The sequence below is a fragment of the Melozone crissalis genome, unplaced genomic scaffold (assembly GCF_028551555.1).
Source record: "Melozone crissalis strain CALT ecotype California unplaced genomic scaffold, PUWL_Pcris_2 ptg000057l_1, whole genome shotgun sequence".
Lineage (NCBI taxonomy): Eukaryota > Metazoa > Chordata > Aves > Passeriformes > Passerellidae > Melozone > Melozone crissalis.
The window spans coordinates 7630374-7647997 of record NW_026535835.1 but is presented as its reverse complement, the minus strand read 5'-3'; the positions used below and the strand labels follow the sequence as shown (position 1 = coordinate 7647997).

The following is a 17624-nucleotide window of genomic DNA, read 5'->3' as shown; positions in this document are numbered from 1 at the left end:
TATGAAAAAATATTTTATTCGGCTGTATAGTAACTATGAGTCTCCGAGCTGCTGGTCACAGTGAAATCGAAGCTCGCTTTGGAACTGCAACAGGTTTTCAAATCTCTGCAGGAAACGGCGCTGGAGCCTGCAGCTCCCTCGTGTCCTCCTGCCAGGAGACACAGCAGCAAACAAAAGGGGTGCTGGGGCACCCCATGGCCAGCCCACCAACCCCCAGCACAGCCCTTCCCTCTGTATGGCCAATGGGAGCTGCAGGGAATATCACAGTTGTGCCAATCCTGTCTCAAACCGTGGGGGAAAAGAGGAATTTGGCATAAAAGTGTGATGTGTTTGAATGTGGAGGGTTGAGGCTCTTTAGTTGCTCAGTGCTCCATCGCCTGTGTGAGCCCGCACGTGCGCTGGGAGCCGAGGCTCCGGCTCCATGCGAGTTGTTGGAGCACTGAGATCGTATTTTCTAACAGGGGGGCTCGGATGTTGAACTTCCTGGAACGGTTTCTCTGCGTGCTGTGGGTTTGTGCCTGTGGTCACGGCCCTTCCCGCAGGGAATCGCTCGCTCGACACCTGAGAACCCCCCTTTGCATGGCACCGCCCGCAGCTGAACTTCTTCCAAATTTCCACAGAATACCACAGTCCCTGTTCACCACCAGAGCTCTGGAGGGTGAATCTGGCTGTGTCTTCATGAGGAGCATTTTTAGGGGTTGTTTCCACCTAAAAACCTTCCTTTGCGTGGCACCGCCCACAGCTGAACTTCCAAATTTCCGCAGAAGACCACAGTCCTCATTCACCACCAGAGGTCTGGAGGGTGAATCTGGCTGCATCTTTGTGAGGAGCATTTTGAGGGGTTGTTCCACCTGAGAACCTCCCTTTGCGTGGCACCACTCACAGCTGAACTTCTTCCAAATTTCCACAGAACACCACAGCCCTCATTCACCACCAGAGGTCTGGAGGGTGAATCTGGCTGTGTCTTCATGAGGAGCATTTTTGGGGGTTGTTTCCAAACAGAGCAAGCCTCAAAGGCTGCACCCAGTTGCACTTCAGGTGTGGTGTAAGGCACACAAAGCCTCCTGTGATAGACAAGGTGATGACAAAGAGCTCCCAGGCTCAATTTCCCTGTTGTCCTTTTGCTTGTAAAATTTATTTCCGTTCTCATGGGAGTTTTCCAGAGAAGCCACTAATTAAGTGTTATCGTTGTACTTGATGCCACTTGGAGTGTAGGAAAATCTACAAGATTCAGGTTTAAATAATTGGATGGTGTAAACTCACTGATGTGTGCTCAAAGCTTGGGTTTGGGTGCCTTTTTTCATGGTACTGATGGAGAACTGAGCTTAAGGAAAATACCAGATTTTCTAGTCCCTTGTCTGCCCACCTTGAGATACAAAAAATGGAGTGCTCCTAAAAAGAGAATCCTTCAAAGCAGAGTTGCCCAGTGTCTGCAAATTCTATCCCCTCTGTGTCACCAGCCAGCCAACAAGTGAGGGACAGAAAAATAGCTGAGCACATGCATTGGGAGGAGTTAAGGGGACTTCTGGATCTCCCTGAAAGTTCAGGACCAAGGCGAGGAATGGAATCAAGTTCTCCATCTTAATCCCCCAAACCATGACCTGGTCCTGCAGCCCTGAGGCTCATTGAACACATGCACATTTCAGCACATCAGAACTCTGCAGGAGGGTCTCTGCTGCCTGTTAATTTTCTGTGCTGACTGAAAATGGTACCTTGAGGGGAGAAAAAGTGACGTGTTGTTAGGACGGCTTTATGGTGAGTAAGTGCGATGGAGCTGACTTGAAGCTGCAGAGATGCCTCCAAGTCTGGTGTTCTGAGATTTTTTTGCATGTGTAGTTTCTGTTCAGTTTCCATAGTTTTCAGAAAAGCGAGCTCCCCCGTGGAACCAGGCTGAGCTCATCTGGGATCCTTGGCTGGCACGTGAGTCTGGATGCACCACACGGCATGGTGCATCCAGACTCACGGATCCAATTTCTGGATGCTCTGCCACGGCAGGAATGCTGCACTTGTGGGGCTGGGATCCTCTGGGAGAGCAGCCACTGATGGTGCCAGCAGAGCACTGAGGGGCTGGAGAAGGGGCTGCTGTGCTGTGCCTCTCTTGTGCTGCTTCAGCCCCCTTTCCCACCTGCTTTTCCCTCCCCATTGCCTCACCTGGCTTGGTTTATTCTGTCCAAGCAGGTGAAGCAGCTGCTGCTTTCAGAGTGGCATGAGAGCTGTCTGATAGCAAACACCCCAATTTCCATCGGCCCCCACCTTGGCAAAGCAGGATGGAGATGGCAGAAGGCACACCCAGACCCCTCTGTTGTCCCCTGCCAAACTTCTGGTTCCTGCTCCAAGTGTGAAGGTGCTAGGGATTTTGCTGAAATGGTCAAAAGAATTTTTAACTTGAGAAGAACAATATATTTTCCCTAACCTCATTCTGGCAAATGGCTGAACCTTTGTAGTTGAATTTTTCCCAATAAATTTAGCTCGAAGAAAGCTTTTGGCATGAAGGATTGCATCCTAAATGGTTAAAGTTTGGCAAAGTTCTTAGGAGCTGAAACCAAGGTCTTATAATGGAAATTGTTAAGTAAGCATCACTGCAGGCAGAGTGGCTGGGCTGTGCCCCTCCTGGTGGGGTGTCCTGGGGCTGGGGGTGCCCCTGCCATCAGCCAGGGAGGCTGGAGCGACCAAGCAGGGCTGGAGTGGGAGGTGAGGAGGCAATTCAGGCTTGCAAGTATTTGATGAAGAGCCTGGGATTTCCAGCTTCCCAAGAGCTGGGAGGAGGGCACAGATTTCACTTAATGTTTTGGCATTTGCTTTGCAAACACTGGGCCCTCAGGAAGCCCTAGGAAGACGAGCGGCAAAGGAGGGAATGTGCTGAAAAGGAAGCTCCACACTTTGCTGTTCCTGCCCCATCAAAGGCTCCTTTCTCTGAATGCTCCTGTCTGCAGGCACTTGCTCTCATGAGCTTTAACTGCAGACTCAAATTGTTCACCCAGGTTCACACCCAAGGATGCCAGTTCCAGGCTGTCTGCTCCCATTTTGCTGCCAAGGACGTGCCCACCCCCAGCAAGAGCTTGGAGGGTGCAAAGTGCTGCCTGTTATTTGCTGCTGTTATTTGTCCTTATTTGTAAACTTCCCTCAGGGCAGGAGGAAATCTCTTGGGAAGCCCTGTTCACACCTCCTCCCTGTTGTAAATAACATCTGACACAGTTATGGCTGGGCACACACAGCTCCTGGGGAGGTGCTGGTAGCTCTTGCCATGCTGCTGTGTAACCCAGCCAGGCTCCCCAGCTCCTCACTGGCTCTTTTGGTGAGGTTCATAGCTCTGGCATCTTCAAAAACAGCTGACAGATCTGTGCAGACAGAGGATAGGCCATCAGGGGTTTTCTTTTTCCATTCTGCATCACTGCAGTGCCCCTAAAACCCTTTTCCATTTCTATCATCCATGATTTTTCTTCTTTCACTCCCTGTTGCATCTGAGCGCATCCTGCTTGTGCATTTTATGGCAAATATTCCCTCCACAGGAGGAGACAGCTGGTGCCAGGCTGGTCTGGAGCTATAGATATGCTGATGAGCTGGCATGCCAGCTTGAAAGGGACACACTTCCTTATGAGCCAGCCAGGAGTTACATACATTTAGATTTGCCAGCCTTTTAGCTGCCAGACGGGTCAAACTCACGTTGCTGTCAGTTGCTGGCAGCAGAACCTGTGGCTCTGGGGGATCTGCTGTGACACTGCTGGCACTTTGCTGTGCCTTTGTCACAAGTGCCAGCGTCAGAGTGAGGGCAGTGCTGAGAAATGAGAGTTTTTCTGGCAATTCTCCAGGTTTGCCAGCATGGCTGAGCCTGGAGGTGCCTCTGCTCCAGCTGTGATGGTCAGGGGCTGGCGTGTCTCAGTGCAAATGTGACTGGTGACAACTGGGATGGATATGCCTCCCCAGGCAGGGGGAGTGTGTCTGACTCTGTATGGGCTGTCCCACATCCCAAACTGACTCCCACAGCCCCGCTGGGGTCAGGGGGGCAGAGCAGGAGCCTGCCCTTGCTGGCTGGGTCAAGCACCCCAAGCGTGTAGGGAGAGCTCTGAAGTGCTGCTTAGTGCAAGTGGAAATGGCTTCAATCTGTGTTTTGACTGATGGGTCTTTTCAGGAAATTTCTGAGAATAACATTTCTAAAAATGGCTGCTTCTTTCCACTGATATTTCCTGGAAAAGGCTGTAGTTAATTTTAAACCACTATCCTTTTCCCTTTTCAAGTGGAAATGGCTTTGTGCTTGTCCTCAAGGCTAATGTCATTCTTTCTGACCTAGCCCAGGCTGTGTGCTGGGGAGGGACATTGTGCCATTGCCTCCTCTTGCAGGTCCTGTTGGTCTCCCAGAGCTTCAGCTTGGGGTGTTGGGGACACTCTGTGCACGTGTCTGCTTTCCCTGTCTAAATTAATAACTTCTTATTAAGTTAGCATTATTAATAGTCACTTCACAATGATGTTTTTTGTCGTTGACTCCCGGCCAGCCCCGAGCACACAAGAAAGCTGTCCCTAAAGCCGTTCCCTACAGCTTTGTTCATCAGGGTCAGGAAGGATATACTGAGCTGGTTATCGCACCCCAGGTGCAAGGATCCAGCCCTGCCTGGGCTGAGGGACAATGAGAGCCAGAGACAAGCTCCTGGATCAGCCAAAGGGAGCTGGCAGCACAGAGCTGTCTGGGGCAGGCAGCCCCTTCGTGTTGGGCAGAGCATGGCTTCCCCTGTGCCTCCTGGGCAGGCTCTCTGCTTCGGGTGGGAATATGTCATTAATTTTTATACCTTCCCCTGTAAACCATCGACCCTTTTTATGATGTCATGAGGGATTCCTTAATTTTGCAGCTGCTTCCTGGTTACGTCAGAGAAGAGCCTCCCATCCTAGAGCCCAGCGCTGCAGTCCAGGACGGCTGGAAACAAATGAAGTGTTGAACATCTAATGGCTTCCACAGGGAGAGCTGCTCCATCCTCCCCAGGCCCCCGGCATTCCTCACCTCCTAGGCCTCCCTCCTTCCTTCCCTCGGACAAGTCAGGCTTGCAGAGGGAGCTGCGGGCTCCTGGGCGGCCCCAGCTGCTCTGGGAACACGTGCAGCGAGTTCTCTGCTGTGACTGAGACCTTCCCAGAGCCTTCCTGCCTCTCCACGGGGGGACATCAGTGCAGGGAGGTGGTTTGGGGGCATCCAGGTTATTACTAAAATCCTGAGGTTGCTTGGGGAGGGGTCCAGCCCTGTGTGCTGCAGGTGGTGATGCTCAGCTCGGCCATAGTGCTGGAGCTGCCATCCTGTTGGCTCAGAGTGTGGGAGCATCCTTCCAGGAGAGCTGCCCATCGTTCCCAGGGTATCAGGCAGGGCTGAGCAGTGCCTGAGGGTTCCCAGGCTCTCTCGGGGGCAGATGAGTGCGTGTGTGACTCGCCAGTTCCCAGAGCTGGGAGTGCCAGTGACTCACAGCTCCCCTTCCGGGGGGTGTTGGGGAAATGCCCCACAGCTGTGAGCATCCCCCTCACTTTTGCTGCTTTGTATTCCCGTGGTTGTGTGCGGTCTCCACCAGCCCGGGCCGGCAGCAGGGCTCTCCTCACCCATTTCCTGCTGCCCTGTAGCCGTGCCAGGGCTGTGTCTGGCAGCAGGGAGTGACTCACCTCGGGGAAAGCTCTGTCTGAGAGTGAGGGAGCAGAGGAATTGCCTTCAGGTGGTGTCAGCTCCGAGGTGACCCCAGCTCGGGTCTCTTCCCCTCGGGGCAGCAGCCAGCTGGTGAATCAGTTGTCTGTGCCGCCAGGGTTGATGTGCTGACACATCAGGCGGGTGCCTTCGCCCCCAGCCCTGTGCTCACCGAGCTCCTGCAGCTCCTGTGTCCCCTGGCCAGCCCCTTATGTCATCCCTGGGACTGTGGCCATGGAACTGTTCGTTCTTTTGAGTGCCTTCCCGTGCAGTCCTTCACCCTGTCACCAGGAAAGGTGGCTTCAGCTGTTGTTCCCTGGGAGCAAAGCACATCCCTGCTGCTCTGCCAGCTCTGGCATCACCTGCTGCCAGCACTGCGCTGGGCTTCCCAGCCTGGAGGCACAGCTCAGGTGAGGACAGAGAGGCCAGCATGGAGGCTGTCCCTCTGGAGCCCTCCTGACCCTTGGCTGAGGCACTCTGGTTGCTTCAATCAAAGGAATCGGCTCTCCTTTGAGATTTGTTGGCTGGGATTGTTTTAACTGTGGAAGGTTCAGCATTCCTTGTATTTAGTTAGCTGGGATGGGTGGATGGAGGAGCATGTCTTGTGCTTGCTTGTAAGCTTGGGGGTTCCTGTGGCTCCTTTCCACCCAAACTGGGGCACACTCAGAGCAGAACAGCTGGGGGCCCTCACTGCCCCATCCCTGTGAGCAGCCCATGTGTGCTGTGCTGGCTGTGCCCTGATTGTCCCTCGCAGGATTTCCTTCAGCACATGGCACTGCAGCAGCCACCAGCAGCTTCCTCCAGCAAATCCCTCTCCTCGTGGGCGGCTGCCCCTTGCTCTTTTCCCATTCCCATTTCCTGTGGCTGGTCGTGCTGCCCTAATAAAGCTTTGGCACTGCTGTTTTGCACACCCTAGTGGGAGAGGGGATGTGTTTATCACTTTTCCTGGAGATTATCTGTTTAAGCACTCTGTGACAGTTACAATAACAAGGGCAGCGCGTTGTGTTTCCCAGCAAAAGGACACTCTCTGCTGAAAGATGTATAGCACTAATTAGAAATACATAACATCCGGCCACATGGCAGCCTTCTCCCGGCCGCTCCATTTCCTGAGCTCAGACGACTTTGACGACAGTTGGTTTATGTTTTCCATGAATATAACATTCTCAGAGAAACACTGCTTTCTCCCCGCTACAAAAGTCCCCTTTTCTCCCTGCCTCTCAGCCTCTCCCCCGTGGAACAGGTAGATTTATGGCTGCAGGAGGGCTGGGTGGGAGCAGAGCCCGCAGAGCCCGGGAGGATCCAGGTAGGAGCTTGCAGAGGGCGCTGCAGCTGCTGATCCACCCAGCTCCCTGCAGTCCCTGCAGGAAACTGCCTCCTGCTAGGGAAACAGCGCTCTCTGTGCAGCCCAGACCTCACTGGGAAAAAAAACCCCTTTCCTACAAGCAAAGAAACAGGAGGACTTCTCTTCTTGATCTTCAGAAAAACCACCCATCGCTGGTTCCCAGTTGCTTTTGCTCTGTTCTTGCAGTCTGATGCTCCTCAGCTCCCATTTTTTCCATCCCATCCCTCTCCCTCTCTCACTCTTGGGCTCTGCTTCAGAGCCTGGCTCCAATCTCCAGCTGAGGCACTCATACAAGGACATTTTTACACAAGTCCCCACCTGCTGGATGGGAGCAGGGCACTTGCTCTGCTGCCTGTAACACAGGTGAAAGGGAGGTAGGAAGATGGAACTTGCTCTGGGAGGTGAAATCTTAGCAGGTTTTAACTGTTGAAAGGAATTCCTGTAACACAGGTGAAAGGGAGGTAGGAAGATGGAACTTGCTCTGGGAGGTGAAATCTTAGCAGGTTTTAACTGTTGAAAGGAATTCCTGTTGAGTTTGGAAAAACTGCTGTCTTTCAGATGTTTATAGCTTGGCTAAGTGTGGACAGATTTCTAGTAGGACAGGAAAATTCTCTGTTAAAAAGGTTATTCTGCAGCAAAATCTCAGATCCTTGTTCCAGGGTTTACAGTTGCTAGATTAGCTGAAGGAAAAGGTTGTAAGTGTTTTTTTACAAACAGGGGTAAGCCACTATCTTGTTTCCTAGCCTCATTCTCACAAGTGGCTGAGCTGTTTTGGCTGAAGATTTCCAGGAGGATTCAGGCTGACACAGGCACCTAGCATGGAAACTTCAGCAAAGTCTGGGCCAGCTAGAAGAAGGGGCTGACAAGTGGTGAGTGTCAGGCAGGGTGCTCAGAACTGCTGCAGCTCGTGTCCTGCTGCCAGTCTGACCTTCACAGGGGCCTGCAGGGCTCTCATTTATTTTTCTGGTGCAGAAATACAGATCTTTGAGGCAAATTCAGCCTATGAGGAGTGGGGTAGTACAAGTCAGTTATTTCAAAGTGTTTGATGACTGCTTTAAAATGCTCTGCCTGCTCCTTCCTAGCCCCGTGCGGTGTTCCACAGACTGGAGCTTTGCTGATGTTGATGTGGGGCTACAAGTGGTCAAGAAACAGCTCCAGCCTAAGGAAACTCCCCAAAGGAGGCATTTTGGCCAGCTCAGCTGGCTGCAGTGTGGCTCCAGCATCTGTGTGTTGGTACAGCAGCACAAACAGGGCTGTGCATTTACCCTGAGTCAGTCTTGGCTCTGAGTGCAGGAGCCCTGACCTTAGGTTGGGGTTTAACAAGCAGTTATTGAGGCAGCAGTGCCAGCTTTGCCCACCTGCCTCTGCACCCACGCAGCACCCCTGAAGGCAGTGGCACAGCTGAGAGGTGACATTTGTGAGCCTGCTGAGCACTGGTGTTCTCAGAGCTGAGAGCTGACGTGACAGCAGCTGTTTATCCAGGGCTGGCATTAACAGGGACACTTGCTGGCTTACAAGGGGAGAAAGGTGGAGGGGGAATGTGTTGTGGTTGGTGGTGCTGGATGATTTCCTGTGGAGTGTCACTGCTGTGGCTGCTGGTGGCACAGAGGAGCCACAGCTCCAGCCAGCTCAGAGCTTGTAACCTCGTGGCCCCTTCCTTTGTGTGTGATTTCTTTCCACAGTTGCCTGACACCTCCACGGTGTGCCCCAGCTGTGCAGCGTGCCTGGGTGTGAATTGGGAGGGTTATCTGATTACAGCCCCATTTGGGGTTTCAGGGAGGAAGTGGAGTAGATTTGTGGCAGCTTTAGCTGTTGGGGTGCCATTGATGCCATTTGAAGTCTCTGTCACCGAGCTTTTGGTGGCAGCCTGCAGGGTTGCCTGTGGACCTGACACTCATTGTGCTTCACCTGCACCCACTGTGGATCTGGGGAAACAGATCTGGGAATTACAGTTTGCTCTGATTTGGGCAGTCTGGATCTCTCTGCCTGCTCTTGTTGGTCTGGGGCAGCTGGTGTCTCCATTTTTACTAGTGCTCTGCAACTGCAGGGACAGAAATTACCTAAGTGTCACTCCATCCTCCAAAAACATCTCTTTCCCAATACGTTTGTGTCTTACTGTGCATTACCAGCAGCACAGATATAATTACCAGCTCAGCTCAGAAGTAATGGTGCCCTGTGGGCTCCAGAGCAGATTTGTTGCTCCAGCCCTCACTTCAGCATATTTTCTACAAAATGTTTTCCTCTTAGTGCCAGGGTAGGCTCAGACACTGAGTGGGTCCAGAGATTTGGTTTCCTTATTGCCCATCACTCAAAACATTTACAAGTTTCTGTTTAAACACCCCAAAGAGCTTTGCCCTTTGATTGTCCCTTCACCTTGTGGTAAGGGTAGCCTGGGCTTTGTCCCCACATCCTCTGTTAGCCCTGGCCACTGGCTCCCAGCTCAGGGCAAGCCAGAGCTCCCAGCCTCCCAAGGAAAGTGATGAAAAGGCACAGAGAGAAAGTTTGTCCTGATTTATGGTGCTTTCCTCTTTTGTCCTACAATTAAGCTCTTAAGAGCCTTTGCTGGTGCATGTTGAGGGATCTTGAACAAGCACCCACCTGGATGTTTGTCTTTCTGTGCTGGAGGAGCCTCCTGGGAATGAGGCTGATGAGCTCATCCAGTGAATGAACTTTCAGGACTGGGGGAGTTTTGTGCATTTTATGAGTTTAATGATGAGCTGACAACACCCATGGTAGCTGAGCTGGAGCTGTGTGACAGCAGCCCTTCAGTGTGGGTGTCCTAATGCTCTTACCTGCACAGAGGGCAGCTTTGCAGGCTGTACCAGGGCTGAGCAGTGTTGGGGTACATTGGGGCACCTTTATGAGCTGGTGGGCACACAGTTAATGATTGCAGCAGCACAAGATGTTTGATGGACACCTGTACCTGCCACAGCTCAAGTGCAGGAGACTTTTTAGTGTATTTTGGCTGTTAAATGTTGTGTGGGGAGCTTGTAGCCTGCAGCAAGAGCTGCTGGTGGCACTGGGAAGGGCTGGGACCAAGCCTGGCCACAGCCACCACAGAGCACTGGTCTCTATATCTCTGAAATACACCCTGAAATATGGGATGCTCATCACCTTCACCATCACAAGCACTGCAGCAGATGTTTTAAGCTTTGCCTGTTTTGGAGGGGGTCAGGATGTAGCTTTTGCACCAGCTCAGTTTGGGGGTCCCTGTGAGCGCAGTGAGTCCTGGGGGCTGCCCACTCAAAGTGTGGGGGTCCATGCTGAAATGCCCAGAGATTTTCACCACCCAGACTCAGATGTGGCGGCTGGACCACCGTGGTCTTGTTGTGTGTCCATTTCAGACAAGAAGGGAAGAGTCTCACAGCATCTCACCCGAGTGCAGGGGGAGGGAGTGCAGGGAAGATGACTGAAATTTCTTGGACTGGACTGTGGCCAGAGCACTGGGACTAACACTCTTAATTGTGGGAAAGGCTTCATGAAAGAGATTTACTGTCCCAGAGTGGTCACATCTTTAGTTTTATGTTTCCTCCGAAAGCTGACTGCCCCTGTAGTACAGCACTTCCTACCACTGCTCTGCAGCACCAGCTCAGCCTGGCTCCACGAGCAAAGCACCCTCTTACAGCTTCCAGTGCCTTTGGTGCTACCCTGGGTTACCCTCCACACTGGGTATCAGATGTCACTCCTTGACAGCTGTAAGAACTGTCAATCCACCCTTCACATGTTCCTCCCTATTTTTCCTGTATTTTCTTGGTGTGTTCTTGTCTTTTTTGGATGTTTTTGACCTCCCACCCCACTCCTGTGAAATGATCTGTCTTTAAAACCCCACTATTTAATTCTGTGCACCTCAGGTGTTTTGCTAGCTCGAGATTAAATGTGATCTCAGTGTCTTGCTCTAATCTTCTAGCTGTTTGCTCTGAATCCCTGCCCTGCCACATCTGGGCAGTTGAGTTCCCAACGCTTCCATGCTGATGTCTCCAGCAGAGGTGCCTGGCAGCTGGGGGGCTCTGGGGGCTCTCCCTTCTTTACTCAGCCCTGGGGCTTCACCCACCCCTTCAGAGTCAGTAGCTGTGAGTTTGTAGAAATCCTCTGCCTGGTTTGGGGAGCTGTTCTCAGGTGGAAGCTCTGGTGCTGCAGTAAGCCAGGGAGGAGCATCCTGCACAGAGCAAGCAGCACTGATGGGTATGAACCCAGTAAATGTGTGGGTTCTCCCCAGCCAGCCACTCCCCCACATCCTGGGAGGGTGTGGATGGGGAGTAGAGGGAGTTGGGAGGGCAGAGGCTTTCCTTAAGGCTTAAACCCCCTGTGAGAGCTCTGGGGCAGGCTGGCATGTCCCAGGCACTGCTGGCCTCCCCAGCCTCACCCAGGCTGGCTCCAGGCAGCTCCCTCGAGCCAGCTCCCTGCTGCTCTCAGCAGCCTCAGAAGTGGTTTCTGGCTGGGGGGATTTGCTCTCACTCTGAGCCAGCTCTCTTTGGAAGAGCTGTGGTCGTGTGGCATCTCCTCGAGTAACAGTTCCAATTAAGCTCTCTTGACAAGCTGTTGTGTGACTGTGAAGCTAATGGGAGGAGCCCCCTCCTCAGCTGCTGAGGTTAAAACTCCAGCAGGGACAGAGATCAAGCATGCAGCTAATTACCCTTTTAACACTTAAACATCCCCTCCTCCTCAGGGGAAGGCATCAGCCCCCAGCAGCAGCTTCTGTGCTGGGAGCCCTGAGTGCCAGCATGGCTCAGCACAGCCATGGGGTTGGGCATGGTGTGGGCAGGGGGGCTGCAGCCTCTCCCCACTCCAGAGCAGCCACTCACCACCTTTTTCCTCCTCAAATGGAACAATTGTGTCTGGGACTGGTGTAAAATAGGGAATTGCTCACTCCTACCCCTCATGGGATGCAGAAGGGAGGCAGTGAAGGTGAACCCAGATGTGACCCAAACCCTGTGTGTCTCCTAGAGTGCATCTCCGAGGATTGCCGCTCCGTCATCCAGGAACAGGCCACGGCCCTGGGGCTCTCCATGTTTGCCCTCCTGGTGAGGAGGTGCACCAACCTGCTGAGGGAATGTGTGCCAGGTAAGGGCTCAGCAGCAGGGTCCATGCAGGGCCCCACGAGGCAGCCTGGTGGGGGTCAGGCTGGTTTTTACATCCCTTCCCTTCTCTTGGGGTCTCAGGATTCTCTCTCAGCATCCCAAGCTCTGCCCAGGTTTCAGCTGCAGGAAAGCCCCTGGTGTGTGCAGACAGAAATGTTTGGAAGAAAGGGATAGACTGAGGCCATGCTTTCTGCCAGCAGCTGGGAAACTTCCCAAAACTGGGACCTGGGAATCCTATCTCTGTGATTGGTGCAGTGGCACCCTGCTGCCCTCAAGAAAAGGGATCACAAACACCCTGGCTTGCCCACCAGGGCAGTCCATGGAGGGAGAACAGATCTGCCTTTGTGCTTGCTGTGGGTTGTGGCTGTTCCCTTGTGCTGGGATGTTGGGATCTGTGTCATACTTTCCCAGTCCCTGCCTGAGCCTGGCTGTGGTGAGCTGCCTCAGCTCTCACGTCTTCTATTTGCAGTTCAGCCACAAGAGATGGAGCAGGAGGATGAGGAGGACGACATCAAGGTCTCTGCCTTGCCCCAGGACCTGAAGGAGCTGCTGCCCAGTGTGAAGGTCTGGTCGGACTGGATGCTTGGCCACCCGGACACCTGGAACCCTCCTCCAACAGCTCTTGAGCTCCCCAAACAGTACGTGCACCTCTGGTTTCTGCTCCCTCCCTGAACTCCTCATGCTTCCCCCTTGCTCATGCTTTACTGCTGGCTGTGGCATCCAGGCAAGGCCCACTGGCCAGGGAATGTCGGGAATTTGTGACCCTTGGTGACACAGTGACCTCTTCATTGATGTGTGAGTGGGGCTGGAGGGTGCCTGCTGGCTGCCCTGTGTTTCCATGTGTTAGGAGATGACTTATGAGGTGGATTTTGACTTTCTGCTTAGGATGTGCATCTGGTTTTGTTGGGATACCCTTCCTTTGGGTGTTCATCTGGATGGGCAGGGCCCTCTTCTGGACCAGAAGGAACTCCATTTCCAGCACAAGCATTTTGTTGCCTTTTTTTTTACTGAGTCAGGCCAACCTTGCTTGGGCTGGGCTAGCCTGGAGCAGCTTGCCTGTTCCTGGAGCTCCAAAATTCACCTCCCCTCTGCTTCAGAAACCGCTTGTCCCTACCCTACAGCACCCAAAAGGGTTAATTTTCTAAACTGGCCGATTTCAGCCCATTAGTCCATAATGCGGACTAGGCAATTTGCATATTTTTGGACAGAAAATTGAGCGAAGGGGCCAAGTATGGAGTATGCAAACGGCCTCTGAGCATGCTCCGTAGCTGCCTTCCCGCAGGATTTTCCATCTGCCTCCGGTACTCCGGATCCAGAGCCTGAAATCACGTCTTACTGTTAATCCAAAGGAGCCAGAACCCTGGGTGATGGGAAGGAGCATTAAGAGTAATCCAGCAAAGTGGCTTAACCATTAATGGGTCCCCTCTCCGTGCGTCAGGTCCAGTCCCGCTCTCCTGGTTTATTGCCTCTTACTCCAGTTCTTTTTCATTTGGCTGAGGAAATGGAAATCTCACACAGGAAGTTCTGGGCCTCATTTTGTGGAGATGGAGTCTGTTTTCTGTTTGTCGGCTGCTCGGTGTGGGACCGCTGCCTGCTCATGTGAACTGCTGCCCATCTTTGGGCAGGAACTCAAACCAGGATCCATCACGTGAGCCTGGCTGCACCAATCCCCCCTTCCCCTCGCAGGGAGCGCCGAGCCCTTGGCCAGGGGCAGCCTCAAGATGGAATTTGTGATTGGATTCACTCAGCCAGCGCTCGGCGCCTGCCCTGGGACCAGCTGCTCCCTCTCTTGCAGGGCATGGGGCTGTGTCCATGTCCCCCTGGGGTGATGGAGCAGGTGCAGCCTCCTGCTCACCCGCTGGGGTGGGAGAAGGTGCTGGTGCTGCTGGTGGTGGTGGTTGTGGTGGTGGTGGTGGTGGCAGCCCACCCCAAGGCTCTTGCAGGAGTGGTGGGCATAGACTGGGGGCTCTACTCCACAAGATCCTGATGAGTTCAGTGGAGGAATGAGCATTTCTTGTCTTGCTTGGCCTCTCCATGGAGGGTGTCCCTCTTCTCCCACCATGCCCATCCTGTCCTCCATGTTGGCTCCCAGCTCCTCCACTCTCTGGCTCTCACGGAGAATCTGCCTTAGCCACGCTGCTCTTCCAGCCCAGACCTCTTGTATGGATGGGTGTTGGTGGTCCAGGACTCTGGGGCAGCAGTGGTTGAGCTTCCATGGAGATGCAGGTACTGATGAGCAGCAGGGAACCAGCTCTGCTCTTGGGCATGACCTGGAATTTGCAACATTTGCCCTGGGGATAGGAAAAGAAAAGGAGAGCACTGGGTTAGTGTTTCAGTTCTTTATTGACACAAGCCTGCTGGCTGCCCTGGGGCTCTTCAGGAACCAGGTAGAGCCACCGAGTCCAAGGGTTTAGATAGGAACAGCTTCAAAGAAGTTGAGAAGTAAAACATGGGTCAGAGCAGCAGGCGTGGTGGAGTAAGCCAAGGTTTATGGGCAGGGTGAGCTCAGGAGCAGGGAGAGCACGTGAGGAGCAAGTGCAGATGCCAAGTTAGAGCTGAGTGAGGGGCCTGGGCCATGTCACACATGCTCCTGCCACTGGGATGTGCTGTGAAATCCCACCATTGCCAACAGAGAAGCTGGTTGAATACTCTTAAACCACTTTCCTTGTCTCTTGTGGTGGCATGGGCACAGAGAAAGGATGTGGAAATCCCCTGAAGCACAGCAGCGCCCTGCAGAGATGCCATGAAACGTGCTAAAGCTTCTGGAATAAACAGGCCTCATACCCACCTGAAAGCCCACTCAGAGCCCAGAGCTCGCATCAAATGCAGCTCATCCAGGGCCAGAATGCTGGGCTGGGCTCGTGGCCAGCAGGGCAGCTTGGCAGGGCTCAGCCAGAGCTTTGGGCTGGGGCTGTGCGTCCCAAGGCCTCTCTTGCCATGTTTGCAATCGCTCCTTCTTCATATGGGAGAGAGCTGGGGGACTTTGAGAACGTCTAAACTCAGCCCAGCTGTGGCAGTTGGTTTATTGCTTTCAGCTGGTACTTGAACCCGGGTCCTGGTCTTGGAGTCTTTCCCAGGTTTAATCCCCGGAGCTTTCTCTGCAGCTGTATGACACTGCGCTGACCCCGAATGAGGATAGGAAAATAGAAACGGTGCCAAGCCAGAGTCTCTTTTTCATTTGGAGTCTGGCTGTCTGCCCATGACCAGGGTTACATAATGGGAAACATAGCTGGGGCTCTGGAGAGCCCGCGTTTCACCACGCTGCCCAGACCTTCGCGTTCTGATGCTATATATCTTCCTAATTGTAGCTCGGATGCATTTATCACACTGCTGGATTTGAGTCCTTACAATAAAAAAAAAAATAAAAAAAAAAAAAAAAAGAAAGAAAGAAAAAAAAAGCAAAACCAACCCCGCACCAGATTCCTCAGCTCGCTGCTTTCCCCCTTGGACAGAGGCGGAGGGAAAGGTGTGAGGGGTGAGCGCTGCCGAAAGCCGGCAGATGGATGTGAGCCATGCAGGAGTGGGCTCTGTGGAGTGGGACGAGAGCTCAGGAGGCTGTGTCTTCAGGGTCCTTTTTCTTGGTGGGAGCTTGGGAATGAACCCTGCTTCCTGGCAGGCAGCCTCTCCCTACCTGGGGGCTCAGCAGTCTTGAATTCAACCCAAGCGAGAAGCTGCATCTTTCCCCAAATCCACCCTTCTTCTTGGTCTGGTGCACTCCTGCAGCTCCTGGCCACACTGCATGGCCATCACAGCTCAGGGGATGCTCTGGAACAGATTTTCAGTTGTTGGACTTCCTAACTACCTCTCTGTGTGAATTTGAGAGGTGAAAGGTGTCCTTCCTATTTTGGAAGAGGGGCTCAGCGAGCTTTCCATGACTCTTTCCTCATGTCTTTCCAGAATAGGAGCTAAACTTAACCTTGGACATATCTGCTTCAGTGCCTCAGGAATTGTGTCTCTGAACCAGGTGTTGCCAGGTCTCCTAGCAGCAAGCAGCTGTCACTCCTGTATCTTAAAATTAATTTCTGTCTTCATGTTTCATGGCAAACCTTGTGTCGAGTTCTCTGCACATGGTGGTTTAAGGCAGTTGGAGAAGCATTTTTGAGACCACATGTCCCCAGGAGTGAATTGCAGAGATTGGGGTGTAAAAGCAGGGATTCTGGGAAAAAGGAAGCAGGGTGGCTCCCCTAAGGCAGAGATATTGGCAGCAGATGGGTCAGAAGGTGGATCTCCAAGGAGGCTGCTGTGTAAGTGACTCCATCCCCTTTTGGGATGTGGCTGGGAAGAAGGTGAAGAGGGCTGGGCAGAGCTGCTCCTTGCTCTGTTCTGTTGCCACAATTAATCCACTGCTAAATGAAGCACAAGGACTGATGGGGAAGCCACTGACTAGACACTGCTGCAGGGCTGACCCTGGCAAATCCATGCTCCTTCCACACGGGGCCAAGGGCCTCTCAGTTTGTGGAGACTGTCTGCAAGCATTTAAAAATGGTTAATTTAAACCAAGTATTAAATTAAATCCAAAAGCTGTGAGCACATTCTAGAGCTTACCTTCCCAGAGAGATGTGCCAGATTGCTCTCATCACTTCGCTCTCGCGGAGAAGTGTCACTGAGATGGCAGCTCCCACTGGGAGGGATGGACAGAGTCTTGCACAGAGGTGCCAAGACATTGCTGGAGTTTGCTGGAGACTAAATGGAAAATCCCTTTTGCAGATCCCATCCTCAGTAACTCTGGCCACCAGAGTTTCCCTATCGAGACATCAAAGCCAGGGTTCAGAGGTGTCTCAGTAGGGTAAACCTGGCTGAGATGGGAGATAAAGTCAACCAAAAGAGAAGCCAAAAGTCTCTGTGGAGAAGGGGGCTGTGGCAAAGCAGGGGCTGGCTGGGAGGAGACTGCACCTCCCCTGGGTAAAGGAGCTCAAAGGGTGGGTTCCTGGGAGAGGAATGGGTTTATGGATGCCTAGCTGGCCAAAGGGACCATGTGCAGGGCAGAGTGGGGGAAATCACTGATGCACAAGGGCTGTGACCACCTCATCCTGCTCTGTCTGAGCCCAGACCAGGGCTGCTGAACGCCTTTGGGAAAAACCCCCGTGGCCAACCCTTTTTACTCCTTGCAATGGAGCCGCTTTTAGTTCAGCTTCCCGTGGTCCAGGAGAGAGGAAAGGCAGGAGGAGGAGGAGGATGCAGAGCAGCTCATCCATCCTGTGGGCACTGGGATCCAGCAGCGCCAGCCCCGGGAGCAGCAGCCCGAGGCGTTTGCCATCTGCACGGCAGCGCTGGGAACACAATGCAGGGCTTCTTCTGCGCCGCTTCCCGGGTTTGTGCTGCAGCTGTGCAGCTTGGATGTTAGTGTTTAAACAAGCTGGTATTACACAGGAAATGGCCACCTCCACAGGCCCCCGCAGGCTTGTAACGTGGGGTCATTGTGCTTGATATTAATCACCAGGCAGCGCGCGCCCCCGGTGAGGATGGCGGGGATCCGGTGAGCATCAGGCTCGCCCTGGCATCCTCTGCTCTCTCTGTGCTTTGCTGTGTGCTTTTTGCCTCGTGGTGATGCCCA

General features: G+C 53.1%; 1 protein-coding gene across 3 annotated transcripts in view; it reads left to right on the top strand.

Moving 5' to 3' along the window:
- The window catches only part of SMG6 (SMG6 nonsense mediated mRNA decay factor), a 107833-nt gene that overhangs the window by 41376 nt on the left and 48833 nt on the right, over positions 1–17624 (top strand). For all 3 annotated transcript variants that reach the window (XM_054286970.1, XM_054286972.1, XM_054286969.1), the window contains exons 11-12: positions 11937–12053; positions 12540–12708. In XM_054286970.1, the coding sequence (XP_054142945.1) occupies positions 11937–12053; positions 12540–12708 (286 nt within the window). The remainder of the gene's footprint in view (positions 1–11936; positions 12054–12539; positions 12709–17624) is intronic.